The following is a 14,534-nucleotide window of genomic DNA, read 5'->3' as shown; positions in this document are numbered from 1 at the left end:
AGAGTACAAGTAGTTAGAATGACACAAAATTTTGCAGATATGAAATCTGGCTTTTTGTTGTTAGCTGCGAAGTCGTGTCCAACCCATCGCGACCCTATGGACAATGTTCCTCCAGGCCTTCCTGTCCTCTACCATCTTCTGGAGTCCTTTTAAGCTCACGCCTACTGCTTCAGTGACTCCATCCAGCCACCTCATTCTCTGTCGTCCCCTTCTTCTCTTGCCCTCAATCTTTCCCAGCATTAGGCTCTTCTCCAGTCCTTCCTTCTCATTAGGTGGCCAAAGTATTTGAGTTTTAGCTTCAGGATCTGGCCTTCTAAAGAACAGTCAGGGTTGATCTCCTCTAGGACTGACCAGTTTGATCGCCTTGCAGTCCAAAGGACTCGCAGGAGTCTTCTCCAGCACCATAGTTCAAAGGCCTCAATTCTTTGGCGCTCAGACTTTTTTGTGGTCCACCTTTCACTGCCATACATTGCAACTGGTTAGACCATAGCCTTGACTATACGCACTTTTGTTGACAGGGTGATATCTCTGCTTTTTAGTGTGCTGTCTAGATTTGCCATGGCTTTCCTCCCGAGGAGCAAGCGTCTTTTTAATTTCTTGGCTACAGTACCCATCTGCAGTGATCCTGGAGCCCAGGAAAATAAAATCTGTGAAATCTGACTACCTGTCCCATAATCACCTTGACTATATCATGCAGCAGTGCATATATAACCAAGCCACGTAAATACCATATTTAAATAGTTCATAACAGGAAGGAAATGAAAAACATCACTGTGGTTCTGTCTGCCATGTGGTTTTGTTCTTGCTGACAGAGCTTAAAATCACAAGATTCTAATTCTTATCAAGTAAATTGTTACTGCTTAAGTAAAGATGAAATACCAAGGAAATTATCACTGTAACAAATATACTTACTAAACCTGTGCAATATTTTGTTGAGGTACCTGAGGTGCAAAATCTAGTTATTGGAACACAAAATAGCTCCATTTTACATAATTAAATCCCTGTTCCTATATAAGCAATTACATTTATCTTCACGGATACTGAGGTTCTTCATAAAGACAATGGTTAAGAGGAAAGTGAGAAAAGAATAACAGTATATGCATCCCAAACTTTCATTGGATACTAAAGCAGCATTTAAAATATCAGTTTCTGCGCTGGAGCACAGCTAACTCTGGAGAATTATTTTATAGATGCTTAGTTCAGAATTCTGCAAAGAAGAATTTAGAGGTAAATTGGAAAATGTTCTCATCAACCCAGTTCTATCAGAAATAGAACACAACTCCCAAGAATATACCATTATTCCAATTACCGATAGCGTTATACGTCTGTCTTAGGAAGCAAGCAAGCAAACAAAGAAATAATTTCCCACTATTGTGGGAAACTATGGGAACTATATGTTGTCTCACAATTATTCAAATTGAGAAAATATTTATTAAATATATAGGTGGCCATTTAAAGAGGCTGCTTTCAGATAGGAAAAGAAACATATACAAGGAGGCTTTGCAACCACCAGAATGGGCTCCTATTTTCCGTTTTAGGGCACTATCAGAGGGAGCACTTCTATTTCTTCCTGTTTTCTTTTCTCAGCTAAGTACAAACTCCTGACTTTTCTATAGCATCTTAAGATTTCTTCCAGTGGAAGAAACTGTTGAGAAATTAGAGGGCAAGTTTCAGAAAAACCATACAAAAATTATTATGCAAAATGTTGAAATGCTCAATTTATTTGTAAGGTAGCTTAAAACTTTTAAAACTAATTTTTGCTCCTTTCAAGGTGTAATACAAAATTGCACAAACATTTACATAAATTAACTCACCTTTCCTTTGGAAACTGTATCAAGCACAATAGAGATTTCTGGTTTTGCTGCAGGACCAAAAAAAAAGAAAAAGATAAATGTTTCAATTAATTATACATGATCTAATTCAGCACAATGACCTTCTGTACATCAAACATTAGTTTATTTTATAGTTGAAAATATCAATCTGTGTTTAAAATAATAGGACATAGATGAAATCCATATCTAAAGAGTATGCAATATCAGGATTTCTTTCAATAGCCCAGTACTGTCTGCTTAGTATATATTATTCTAGCAAATTTCAAAAACTGTCTCTGATTAGTCTGCCGTGTGGTTTCCACTTCTTATTTATTATTGCCTTGGATGCCTATCATCTATTTGTGTGTATACACACACACACACACAAACATACACATACACACAAACACACACACATACTATGTGTATATCATGTATGTGGGTGCCTATTTATATCAGAATTTTATAATAATTTTGTTAAGTGTTATAATTACAATATTAAAAACTAAACATTACAATACAAACTAAAAAACTAGAATAAAAAGAAAAAAATGATGCTGCAGAAAAGAAGAAAATACAAAAGAAAGAAAAAATAAGAACATAGTAAAAAAAGGAAGGACATTTATTAAAAAACCTGATTTCTCCTTTCATTATAACAAGTATATTTTTTTTTAGTAAATTATCACCTTCTCTTAAAATAAGTCTGGATTATTCTGTATTGTTGTTGGACTGGGCCTGACAAAAGTTAAAGTTCTAAACACCATAGTTTATTTGAAAACAATTTTTAAAAAGTTCTTAAATTTGTAATTAACTTCATTCACTAAAGATTAAAAGGAACTCATCTGGTGCTGTCAAACTTGTTGATTTTAAAATTCCTAATAGCTGAAAAGCAGTTAACAAGTAATTTCTAAAAGTGTTTAGGAAAAATATGCACACTTAGCATCCTTTCAAAGTCACCAACCACAGTTCGAGCAAAGTGTTTATTCCCTCATCTCTAAACCCACTGGAGACTGCTATCTTGTAATCTACTCAAAAAGAGCAGCTGTCTGGAGTTCTTCTGGGTGATCTCAATTCCTCTCTTTATCCAAGTGAAATTATTGAAGAGCTGGTCTGTTTCTCAGCTCTTCATTCCATTTGGGTCATTGCTTCTGCTTTTCACACAGCCATCTTTAGTCTGCCATTTATCCCCTATTTATATCACACATTTAAAGGAAATTCAGTGACATTAAAACTGGCATCAGAACCTAATATGTTTTTTTAAAAAAAAACAAAACAAAACAAAAACAAAACAAAAACACAACACAACTTAATCAACAGGCTTTTTTTCAATTTGAGGAAGGAAAGAAAGAGAGAGGGAGAGATCATAAAACTACAATGTTTGCATTAATCTGTACTGAGAATATTAAATTCTATCTAAGGTAAAGGTAAAGGTTCCCCTGCACATGCGTGCTAGTCGTTTCCAACTCTAGGGGCCAGTGCTCATCTCCGTTTCAAAGCCGAAGAGCCAGCGCTTGTCCGAGGACGTCTCCGTGGTCATGTGGTTGGCATGACTAGACACCAAAGGCGCACGAAACGCTGTTACCTTCCCACCTTAGTAGTCCCTATTTTTCTACTTGCATTTTTACGTGCTTTTGAACTGCTAGGTTGGCAGAAGCTGGGATGAGTAACAGGCACTCACTCTGTTACGCGGCACTTGGGATTCGACCTGCCAAACTGTTGATCATCTGATCGACCAACTCAGTGTCCTAACCCACTGAGCCACCACACGTCCCTTAAATTCTATCTATGATGATGTAAAAATTATCATTACTCTGATCCTTTTTAAATAAGCCCTTAAAACCTGGCTCCATTCTAAGGCCTGGCTTAGAATGAGTGGCAGACCTCTTTTAGGATGTTTTGGATGTTTAATTGGTTCTTATTTTTTTTCAATTCTCTCTTTTGGGTAATATATTGTGTTTCAACTATTGGTAGCAGTATCCTGTAGGCCACCCAGTATTGTATGGATTGAGGCAGAAAGAAAAGAACCACCTTTGTCCAGGTTTCTGTATATGTTTGCATGATTTTCTAGAGTTTGTAAAAAGCAGTTGCTCTTGGAGCAGTGGAATCACCTTATTCTATAGTAAATTATCTCAGCCCTCCCTTAAAATTGTTATGGAAGTTATAACAAATTGGTAGTATCTATCAGAGTTGACTATACGGTGACCTCTGGAATGGACTGGAAAGTTATTGCTAAATTAGTTGCTGCCCAGTAACTATGGACATTTCTTGGTGTGTTGCTTCCCCCTTTTTTTGTAAACTGAAAGCCTAATTGCTCCCTTTGGAAGAAGAACCACTCAATATATTTGGTACATATCTTAGGTTAGTAAACATGTTCCAAATTATATATCTGAATGACTGCACTATCAAAAGTCTCAAGAAAGAACTATCCAAAGATGAAATTTCTAATACTATTAAAGTCATTATAGAAAGATAAGATATTTCCATCATTAAGTTGTCCTTCCTCTTTTATATACAGTATCTATGATCTTTCTTTTAAAATGAAGAATACCAACGGGGCAAATGTTGACAACCTCTTTACTTTTTTCCTCCAATTTCCTTTTGTTTCTATTTCTGCCCTCTTTAAATTCCCCGGTGCACCATAACACTTCATTTGCCTAAAACCAATGGCTTTTAATTATTCTTGATAGATATATATATATCTTGATTTGACTAAAGGCTCAGCTCCATTTGTTAGTTGTGATCTATATTATTAACCTTTATTTTCAATTTGTATGAGCTAATCGAATTCATCCTGAAAGTTGATTGAAGAATTGTTAAGAAATAATCAAAATATTCTACTTCCTAGCCTTCTCTGTCTATGAATAAATTACTTCTCTCTTCAAAAAAAACTATTGCATCTGTATTTACTAAATAAATTAATCAAGATACACTATTGTCAAGATCAAATTCTTCAGGATGTGTATCAGATGTGGAAACATAGTATTCAAATAACGGCTAACAGAAAACAAAAACAAGTAATAGCACCAATAAAAATCAACATAAAGTTCTTAATCACCATGAGAATAAAATCAGAGATGGATAATAATATTAAATATACTGCTCAAAAAAATAAAGGGAACACAAGATAAGACATCCTACTATTAAATACAGTACATTGTGTTGTTTAAGTGTTCCCTTTATTTTTTTGAGCAGTATATTATAAAACACAAATAATATGCCTCCACTTGCTCATGACAGCTTTTTAGATAAAGGAAGACCACTATAACGTTTATTATTCATTTTGTTTTATTACAAGTTAATAATGCCATAATCCTTTTTCAACTGTTCCTCATAGGGCTTGATTTCCAAATCTCTTAATATATTGGTAGTTTTCTTCTGAACTCATTTCAGCTTTTGCCCAGAACTGGACACAATAATCCAATTGTAGTCTAACCTATTGAAGTCCTAGATTAGTTAGCAGCAATTAGTACCCTAGCGAAAAAGTGCAAACTTTCAACGCTTTAATTTTATACCCAACATATTTTTTTGTTTTGATTTTATGTTTAGAAATTCATTATTTTGTCACTGGGAATAAAGTCATTCATGAGAACTGAAAATCTCTAGAAGCAGACAAAATAGTTCAAACTCCTTCTTTTATATATAGTGTGCATAAAAACTGAAGTGGACCTATGCTTTCTGGCCCTCCACTAAACAGTTGCTCCCTGGCCTGGCTACAACAGTCTTGTGTGGAACATAAACACATGTATAAACATTATGCCACAGATCTATACATTTCATATCAGTTGCCACTTAAAAAAAGGAACTTATTAGTAAAAAGAGAAGATTGGCTCATCTGGAGAAGGCATCAAGGATTTTATGAAGTAAAATGAGTACTTTAAGGTCTTGCTTGAGGCATTCATTTTACCTTTAAAACTCTAATAACTCTCCCTCCCCCCAATGGATAGAAAATGTTGGATGCTTGGTGGAAATTCTAGGAGTCTTAAAAATGCTGGGGGAAGGTCATAGGTGGTGCATAGGTCACAACCTGTGCATCTATACCTTATGCTATGAGAAAACATGCATGTGTAGGCTAGAATCCCAATTGTGAAGACTTTCAGAAAGATGCCCTTATGTCTCATAGAAGAAGCCTAGCAGATGGATATGTAGGGCAGTGGTCTTAGGTGATTACATGACCTCATTAGTAAGACACAGGCTGTGCTCTGCTACCAATTTGTGGCACAGAAGTTCCTTTGTACAAAATAGAAACGTGTTAAATACTGTTACTTAAGAAAACAAGCATTTAAGAAAATCAATTTTAGAAAGTACCGTTTGAAAAAAAACAGTGTCGATTAAGTTTTTAACCTATTACAGTAGCTCCTCCTCACCAAATATTTTCACTTGAGTGGCACTTTCCTGAATTCTTCCGGAGACAGGGGCAATTGAACAGACAAACTTCTTGCCATCATCAATAACTGTCACTGGAGAAATCAATAATGCATTTTTGGAACTCATTTTGATTCTGTCCTTGTACACAGTGAAACAGGCTGTATAGCCTTGAAGGTAATAGGACTGTTTCTTGATTAGGATCTCTTCATTTCCATTGTCTTTCTGCTAGAAATGGGAGATATGTCAACAATGCATTGCCATGAAAAAGCATGAATTATCATTAATTCTTTCTTTTTAATGTAATAGAAGATGCTGATATAATAGCAATTGTACAACTGGAATAGGTGAATTGCCTATAAGAAGAGCTACTAGCTATTAGGTAGCTATCTCTCTTTCCTGTCATCTATATTTCACAATCTGTCTCAAGAACAGTCCTTTTTTGTTATAAATTTCAGTTTAGGACATATCTCTTTTGTTACCTAATTCTGATAGAAAATAGACCTGGGATTGCAGAATGAAAAAAGGAAACATTTTTTTTCCCTTTTGAGTATCTTCTTCTCAGCAGCAATTATACTGAAGGTTTACTTATAAATAGAAATAAAATCGTGATCTTCTCTAACAAAAGTACTGAATCTCTGACTAAAGGAATGGAGAAATATTTTTTTCTTGAGAACCTTGATATGTGCATTTTTATGTGTCTCAGTGTGAGTCTCTCTGTGTGCATGCCCACAAAACCAGAGACCACACAAACATGCAATAAGTCAGTGATGATCTAACAGTTTCCAAAATCTCAAGCTTCAGAAGCTGTAGAGGCCAAAGTGATGACTAATATTAATACTTGGCCCCAATTAAAATGTTCCCAGACATATATTGCACTACTAAAGTTCTAAAAGTTCAAAGGACAAATCAGATCTAAAGACAGAATGATTTGATTTAGCAGTTTCATGTAAATATTCAAACTGTATTGGGATAAAGTGGAAATTTGCAGAACTCCACCCAAAAATGCTTACCCAGGAAAGACATAAATAATAGAATTGCCAGCACATGCATAGGGTTATCTGGGGCAGGTTGGGAAATATTATGTGTCAACAGTATCAAAATAACAAGTATGACCAGAGTAACTGAAGCTCCATCCATTTCTACGCAAATATCATGCATGTTTAATGCACATTAAAATAAAGGATGGGACTTCATTGCCTAGATTCACTTGTTTTTTTGAACCTGTTGACTCTCTCTTTTTGGATGACCAGTTTATGGCAGTGGTATGATTATAGGCTAGTAAAACTGGAGCTGGACTTTTGGGGCCCTTTAAATAATTGGGAGGGTTAAAAAAACTAAAAACAAAGCAGGTTCAATGAAGAAATTTATATAAATTTGGATATCTCCAAATAAAAATCTATTAGGAACAGCCATATCCATACAGCACTAATATGCATGCTAGATAATTTATATAAAATATTTTCAGTAAACATATTTAGTGCTGCCAAGACAAATAACTGCAGTTTAGAATTACCGTTAATTGAATATGAGATGCTTGGGTTCGTATCATATATCTCCTAAACATGGTTAATCTAGGAAGACACATGAGATCCTCAAGATCCTTCCAAAGTCACAGCCCTCAACTTAGGAGCAAACTAAGTTTAACATTTCCAACCACTTTACAAAGCAAAATAACAAGTTATATTCTGACAGGCTCAGTGATGCTGCTTTGGTCTTAGGTCTTCTCCTACCCATATTTTATTGAAAAAAGTTACTTACCAATAACCATGTTACAGAAGCATTTGTCAGGTTTATATAACGAGGCATACTGTTCATGCACGGAATTTCAAGGGGCTGGTTGAGTAAAGCTTGTAACGCAGAATTCTTGTAATCTTTTATCAAGAAGAAAAAAAATGTAAAGACTATTATATAGAAAATTCCAATGTACAATGCATGTAAAATTCTGCAAGTTCTATTGTTTAGTACATTCATCCTTATTGTGAATATAAAAGAATAGTTCTCCAAAATAATAATATACCTTTTTTGTTAGATAGAAAACAGTTCACAGATAGTTAACTATAAGGATAGGTCAGTGATTTCTTGATATTTCAAGATTTAAAATGTTTTTCTTAGAACAAAAACTTTCATTTTGTAGCTCCTTCATCTCCTACAGCCAAGAGGAGGTAAATGAAACTTATTTTAGGCTCGAAAACCTATTTTGTAGATTTGTGCACACAATGAAACAGATAAATGAAAACAGAAAGTCTTATTCTTTAAGAAGGTAGAGTTTATTAAACAGCATTGGAACACAAAACACTTTTTCAGACATTATCCTTACAGTAACTCTAATTTAGTCTAGTTAGTGCTATAGGAATGAACTTGGGCAATGTCAAAAATCCTTTTCCTTCCTCCAATATAGTTGTAAATTTATCAAAAATATTTGCTTCCAGTTTTATGGTTTGTGTTATTAGCAGTGCTTTTTTTGTAAAAGAAAAAGGTGCTGGAACTCACACATGTCATACAAGCCAACTGGCCTACCCTACAAGGTTCCATCCAAAAAAGGTGCTGGAACTCTTTTCTGAGCGTTCTATGAGAAAAAAAGTACACACATTATTTCAAAATTTTCCACCAAATTGGCAGTTAAAGAAATTAAGTAGAAAGAAAATTTCTTCAATAGTGTATCAAGAGTAGGAATTCCCCTGGTACCGAGTAGGAAGTTCAGGGCGCTGCATACATCTAAAAGGGAAAACATTCCTGAACAAAATACAGGAATTTCAAAGCTAATTTTCTTTCATTAAATTGTATTAGAAACAGATGATTTAAAAAAAAACAAATTAGAGAATTTCTATGCTTGATATCTAAATATTTAAAAATTACTGAAGCTTGTTCCAGCTTCTGTGCTAAACTAGTTTGGAAGCAAAATAAGGTTAATATCTATAAAGAAACCTCATGACAACCAAACATTAGTAAACATTCCAGGCAGACAAATGGAAAAGAATGATGACCACTGGCTTAAATTAAAGTTAGGAAGCACTTGGTTAAATTACTCAATACTTAAGAAAACCTTGCATTTTCACAATGACATATAAATCTTTTATTGTCTTTCCCTGTTTTTATTTGTTGTTGATCTTATGGTAATGCTTTCCCTCTTTACTTTCGGCCAGTTATCACTCACCTAAAGATCTGGAGATGGATATTAAATCCAGGTAGTCCTTGAGTTGCAACCATTCATTTAGGAATTGTTTGAAGTTACTACAGCACTGAAAATAGTGTGTTACTACCATTTTTCAAACTTATGACCATTGCAGCATTGATATGTTAAAAAATGAGGCAGGATTTTGATCCCATCTCATAGCTGATCAGATAACATAAAAGCAGAAAAAATGTATATTGGACTACTTATGAATTCCACTAGAATCTTTGCCCAGTTAGTGGCATCAGCTTGATGTTCTTTTTTTATAATACATCAAGCTGTTTCTGGCAATCATAGTATTAGGTGTAGATATTACAAACAAAATTGCATTTATCAATCCTTTTTTTCTAAATGAATGCCTATGATAACGTAGTCCTGCCTACTAGCATAAGAAACAGACTTCTCATAAACTGGGCAGCATGAAAGGAAATAGAATAAACAGACTACAAAGTGGTACATCAGATGAGAGCAGATGGTCATCTTAGGCTGCATAAATAACAGCACACTATCAATAACTTAAAGCAGCAATTAAAATGAACAACTATAGAACCCATTAAGATATTAACAACTACCATCAAAACTGGGGCACAAAAAGAAGTTGAAATAAAGAAAAACAAAACTGTAAACCAAATTTTTGAAGCTAGTCCAAATAGGAAAAGAACTAGAATGGGAAGTAAATATCTACAAACATCCTTTAATTACTTCAGAACAGAATATTCTCCAGCAAGGACTAAATTATAACACAGAGAATGCTAACCATTAGATTTCTTTGAATAATTATAGCATCACTCAAAACGACTGGACTAATTGAAGAGAAGCAAGGAAATGTATTATACCCTTGGTCAAGTGGACACAGACTCATCAGGGTAGAAGAAAGAGTGATCCTAGAAACATTAAAAACTAACCAAACTATTTAAATACTTGTAATAAATTATGCACACAATTAACATTGTTAGAACATAATGCATCCAAAAAGCAAAAGCAAAATGACAGAGAAACCTATCTTTTCGTAAACACAAGCCCAGTGAAAAAACCTTGGCAGATTTGTGTCCCATTTCATAAATAACTTTAACTAGGAAGCATGCCTTCTGTGTTGTTGCACCTAACTTCTGGAAAAACATCTGCCACAGAATTTGGATTGCCCCAGCTCTACAAATATTTAGATTTTTTTTTTTTAAAAAAAGCAGTGTCAGTCACTGAGATACACTGGTGTCATTTCCATTTGGTGTATAGATTTGTTTTGGTTATGATATATGGTCCCCCAGTTAAATTTGTCAAACTAATCTGATGTACTTTTTAAACTATGTCCCAAATGTATTGGACAAAGGTGGTGCTGTGGACGTAAACTATCTTGATTTTAGCAAAGCTTTTGATATGGTTCCACATAATGAGCTTGTAAAAAAGCTGTACAGGCTCAGGCTTAACTAGTGGGTGATCCAGTGGATAAGCAGTTGGCTCAGGAATAGATCCTGGTATGTGATTGTTAATGGGGCACTGCCTGAACAGAGATCAGTCACAAGTGGTGTACCACAAGGCTCAGTCCTAGATCCTGTTCTGTTCAATGTGTTTATAAGTGATACAACAGAAGGTTTGTTAGGTTTGCTGATGACACAAAGGTGGGTAGTAGAGTTGATGTTCTGGGGTATTCGTAATAGCCATTTTATCCAGTTATCTAACTGGATGCCTGATTACAGTGACTATAAATTCTGATCTTAGGTTTTTCAAAATTCCCACTACCATCTAATGTTGTCAGACTTTAGGAATATCTTGCTTAATATTAGACCTCTGGCCCCAGTTTGTCTTGATGTCCCCCCCTCCTCATTTCTAGCATTTTCTTTATAGTTTCTGCATAAGAATCATTTCCCATCCTTGTCAATAGTTATCAACTTATATCATTTGCAACAAAGTATTTGTAACACAAACACATACAACCAATAACGCCATAAAAATAAAAAGAGTAGAGCTTGAAATTTTTTAGTATCCAAGTGTTGCATTTACTGAAAGTATGCCCATGATATCAAGTGAGTTTTTAAGGAAAATGAAAAACAGTAGTAATGACAATATAAAAAATAAAAATGCTTATAATAAATTGATAATCTGACTTGTATAATGGCAGCTCTGAGGGCCACATACAGATTTTCCCCCTCAATTTAGGTTACATTACATTACTTTTTTGTAGACTTTTCATTAAAAAAATCTATTATTGTACTTACCTCTTTTCTTAACAAAAAGATTTATTTTTGAGCTACTTGTTCCAGTTGGAAATGTGGTAAAGATACATTCATAGGAGCCAGAGAGCTCAAGTGTGACATTCTTCAGATGTAGAATCCACTGATTGCATTCTAGGTTGTTTGCTACAGAATTAACCTCTTTGGAAGTCCTGCAGAAGTCGGTCGAACAATCATGGAAACCTTTCTCAAAACTTGCTGAATTGTTGTAGGCCGCTTCAGAATATTTTGTACCATAGAGAGGGTTATATACAGCTATTATTCTTGATAGACCATCAGCAGACTTAGACCACTGAATCTGTGTCATGTGGGTTTCTTTTCCTTGCAAGATGTTGCATTTTAGAGTCACACTGCTACCAGGCAAAGCATAGACAGTTTCTTCATTTGTAATTATAAGTGCAGTAGATCCTACAAATCAATATAGTGGGCATAGTATCACAATCATGTATAATAGTCGTTACATTAACTTAGCCTTCTTCAGTTTGATGCTGTCATTAAAAAAATGCCCCAGTTTCTTATATTTATGAGTTATAATTTAAAACAGTTATAAATAAACATCATATAATATTTATATTATTTATAAGTTAGTATGTTAAAGATTTTGGCTCTTTACAGAGAAAACAACTGTAAATGACAATGACCCAAAGTCACCCAGTTACCATGTAAAAGAGTGACTAAAACCTGGGTCACCTTACTGCTAATCGAGAGCAGGGGTGTCAAACTGCTGGCCCATGGGCCGGATGTGTCATGCGGAAGCCGCGCCCACCCCATTGCCAGCAATGGCAAAACTGTCCCGATATGTTGCACCTGACATCGCAAGTTTGACATGACTGATCTAGAGCCATAGCCATCCCACATTATCAAAGATTGCGCCGCTAATAATGGGTGGAAATCTGACAAAAACTAAATTAAATTTAAATATTTAAATGCAATTCATTGAAATCCTCTTCCCCCTTCCAACTCTATCAAATTAGACTTTAAATCTGATGGCAAACCGTACAGGTCCTCTGAAGTCACAACCAAGATTTTGAAAAAAGATTGCATGCAGCCCTAGAATAATAGGATTCTTTTTCCAGATGTTTTTTTAATGCCACCATTGTTATTTGTATAGATAGCTCAATGTAGTTACTCCTTCTTCCTCTTATTTTTGCCACAACAACAATCCTGTGAGGTGGGTTGGACTGAAAGAGAATCAGTGGCTGAAAGACATCTAGCCAACCTTCAGCCTAAAGCAAAACTAGAACTTACAATCTCCTGTCTTCTAGTCTGGTCTCTTTTAATTAAACCAAACTGGCTTTGTACTCTTAGTATAAAATTCTGCTTTATCCTGAGTGCTAACATGATGGGACTGAACTTTGGCTGAAAATTTAAACAAGCCGGTGTATATTTCTAAACAAAAAGATATAAAAAAGCAGTATTAAGAGGCCTGGAAATTCAAAGAATCATGTATTTTGTTATCATCTTGGTTTTAGGAAGCTGCTCTATTTTAGACCAAGCTTGGCACAGGCAATTCTTCCTTGTAAGTATCTTTGCAACATATTTCAAACTATAATGACAGCTGTCATAGGCCGCATTACGCGGCCGCACTGACAGCTGTCAAAAGCAACACATGCGCAGTCGCTCCCGCGGCCTACAAATACCCACGGCCGTTTGACAGCTGTCAAACGGCGCGCATGCGCATTAAGCCGCGAACTGTCAAAACCGCGGCTAGCCCACAGCGGCAGCCGCAAGCTGTCAAAACTGGCGCATGCGCAGTACCGGCGGCTAGCTGTCAAAGCTCCGACCGCCCGCCAAAACCAGCTGACGGGATTCCCTCCCCAGCTAACGCGCCCGCGCTATCACTGGGGAGATTCTGACCTACCAGCTGACCCATTGGCCCTGTTCCTTGGCGGGAAGAAACGCGCTCAACTGATTTGCTGTCCTGTTTGACAGCTGCCTATACAAGGCATGTTTTCTCTGTTCTGTCTTTGTCCGGGGTGACTAAATAAACCTGTTAACGAAGACGCGTCTCCCTTGTCCTTCCTGCCGATAATCCAATCTTTGGTTCATATGGAAGATTAAAATGCAACACCAGGGCATTAAGAATAAATATTTTAATAGGTAATTTTTATTAATAGCCTTTTTATCTTAAAAATGTGTCACCACTCTTTGTACCTTCTCTTTCAAGATGGGAGTATTCTATTATCAGGCCAAAATTGTTAAGGCTGGCTGGCTGACTGGTCTGTATTTAGGCTAATATCCTATATAGAGAATTATCTGGTTACACTACCTGCTGGTCTTCTCATGCATGAGCAGGGGATAAAATCAGACTGTTAATATCAAAAACATTTTTCTTGCATTGATTTAGGTCATATCCCAGGATCATCTCCTGTTCATGCTTGATTAAACTGCATTGTGGGAAGGAGACATCAATTAAGCTTCACTACAATAATGCACTTCACTCAGATGGACAGTTCATATTCTTATTTGAAAGGCACTTTCTCTAACATTTAGGACAAAAACTAGATTGATAGGGGCACCAGAAATAACAAAAAATTTGATAAATACTCTCCAGGGTCAAGCTTGATTCCTGATGACTTCCTGAACTTCTCCACGTAGCTTCTTTTTAGTTCAGAAGTAGCTTTGCCTTTGTTTCCCAGGGGGCAGTTATTTTTTTTCCTTTTCTCCCAAACCCTTTTGGATTTCCTAGACAAGCCTACAGAAGGGATTTTCTGATTGTCCCTTCAGGGTACTCCCCAGGTCTAACTTTGCTTAGCTTATTTGTTTATCCACTTGTTGAAAGAAAAATCTTCATCAGGATCCAGGCCAAGCCGGGAATAAACAAAATGGAGACTGCTTTAGAAAGAAGGTTGTAGTTTGTTGAAGAGCAGAGCCAGACAGAAATGTGGCTGTGGGAACGCTGACCACATGTAGCTGGGAATGGTGAGCTTTTATACCTTCTTGGGCTTTTGTGTTTGA

General features: G+C 35.8%; 1 protein-coding gene across 1 annotated transcript in view; it reads right to left on the bottom strand.

Annotated features, from left to right (window-relative positions):
• The window catches only part of CD96 (CD96 molecule), a 31,252-nt gene that overhangs the window by 15,753 nt on the left and 965 nt on the right, over window positions 1–14,534 (bottom strand). The window contains exons 2-5 of the mRNA XM_083361416.1: window positions 11,562–11,984; window positions 7,935–8,047; window positions 6,176–6,401; window positions 1,815–1,861 (exon numbers count right to left, since the gene is read on the bottom strand). Coding sequence (XP_083217542.1) covers window positions 1,815–1,861; window positions 6,176–6,401; window positions 7,935–8,047; window positions 11,562–11,984 — 809 coding nt within the window. The remainder of the gene's footprint in view (window positions 1–1,814; window positions 1,862–6,175; window positions 6,402–7,934; window positions 8,048–11,561; window positions 11,985–14,534) is intronic.

Source organism: Vipera ursinii, assembly GCF_947247035.1.
Source record: "Vipera ursinii genome assembly, chromosome: 4".
NCBI lineage: Eukaryota > Metazoa > Chordata > Lepidosauria > Squamata > Viperidae > Vipera > Vipera ursinii.
This window is presented reverse-complemented; position numbering and strand designations above follow the sequence as displayed.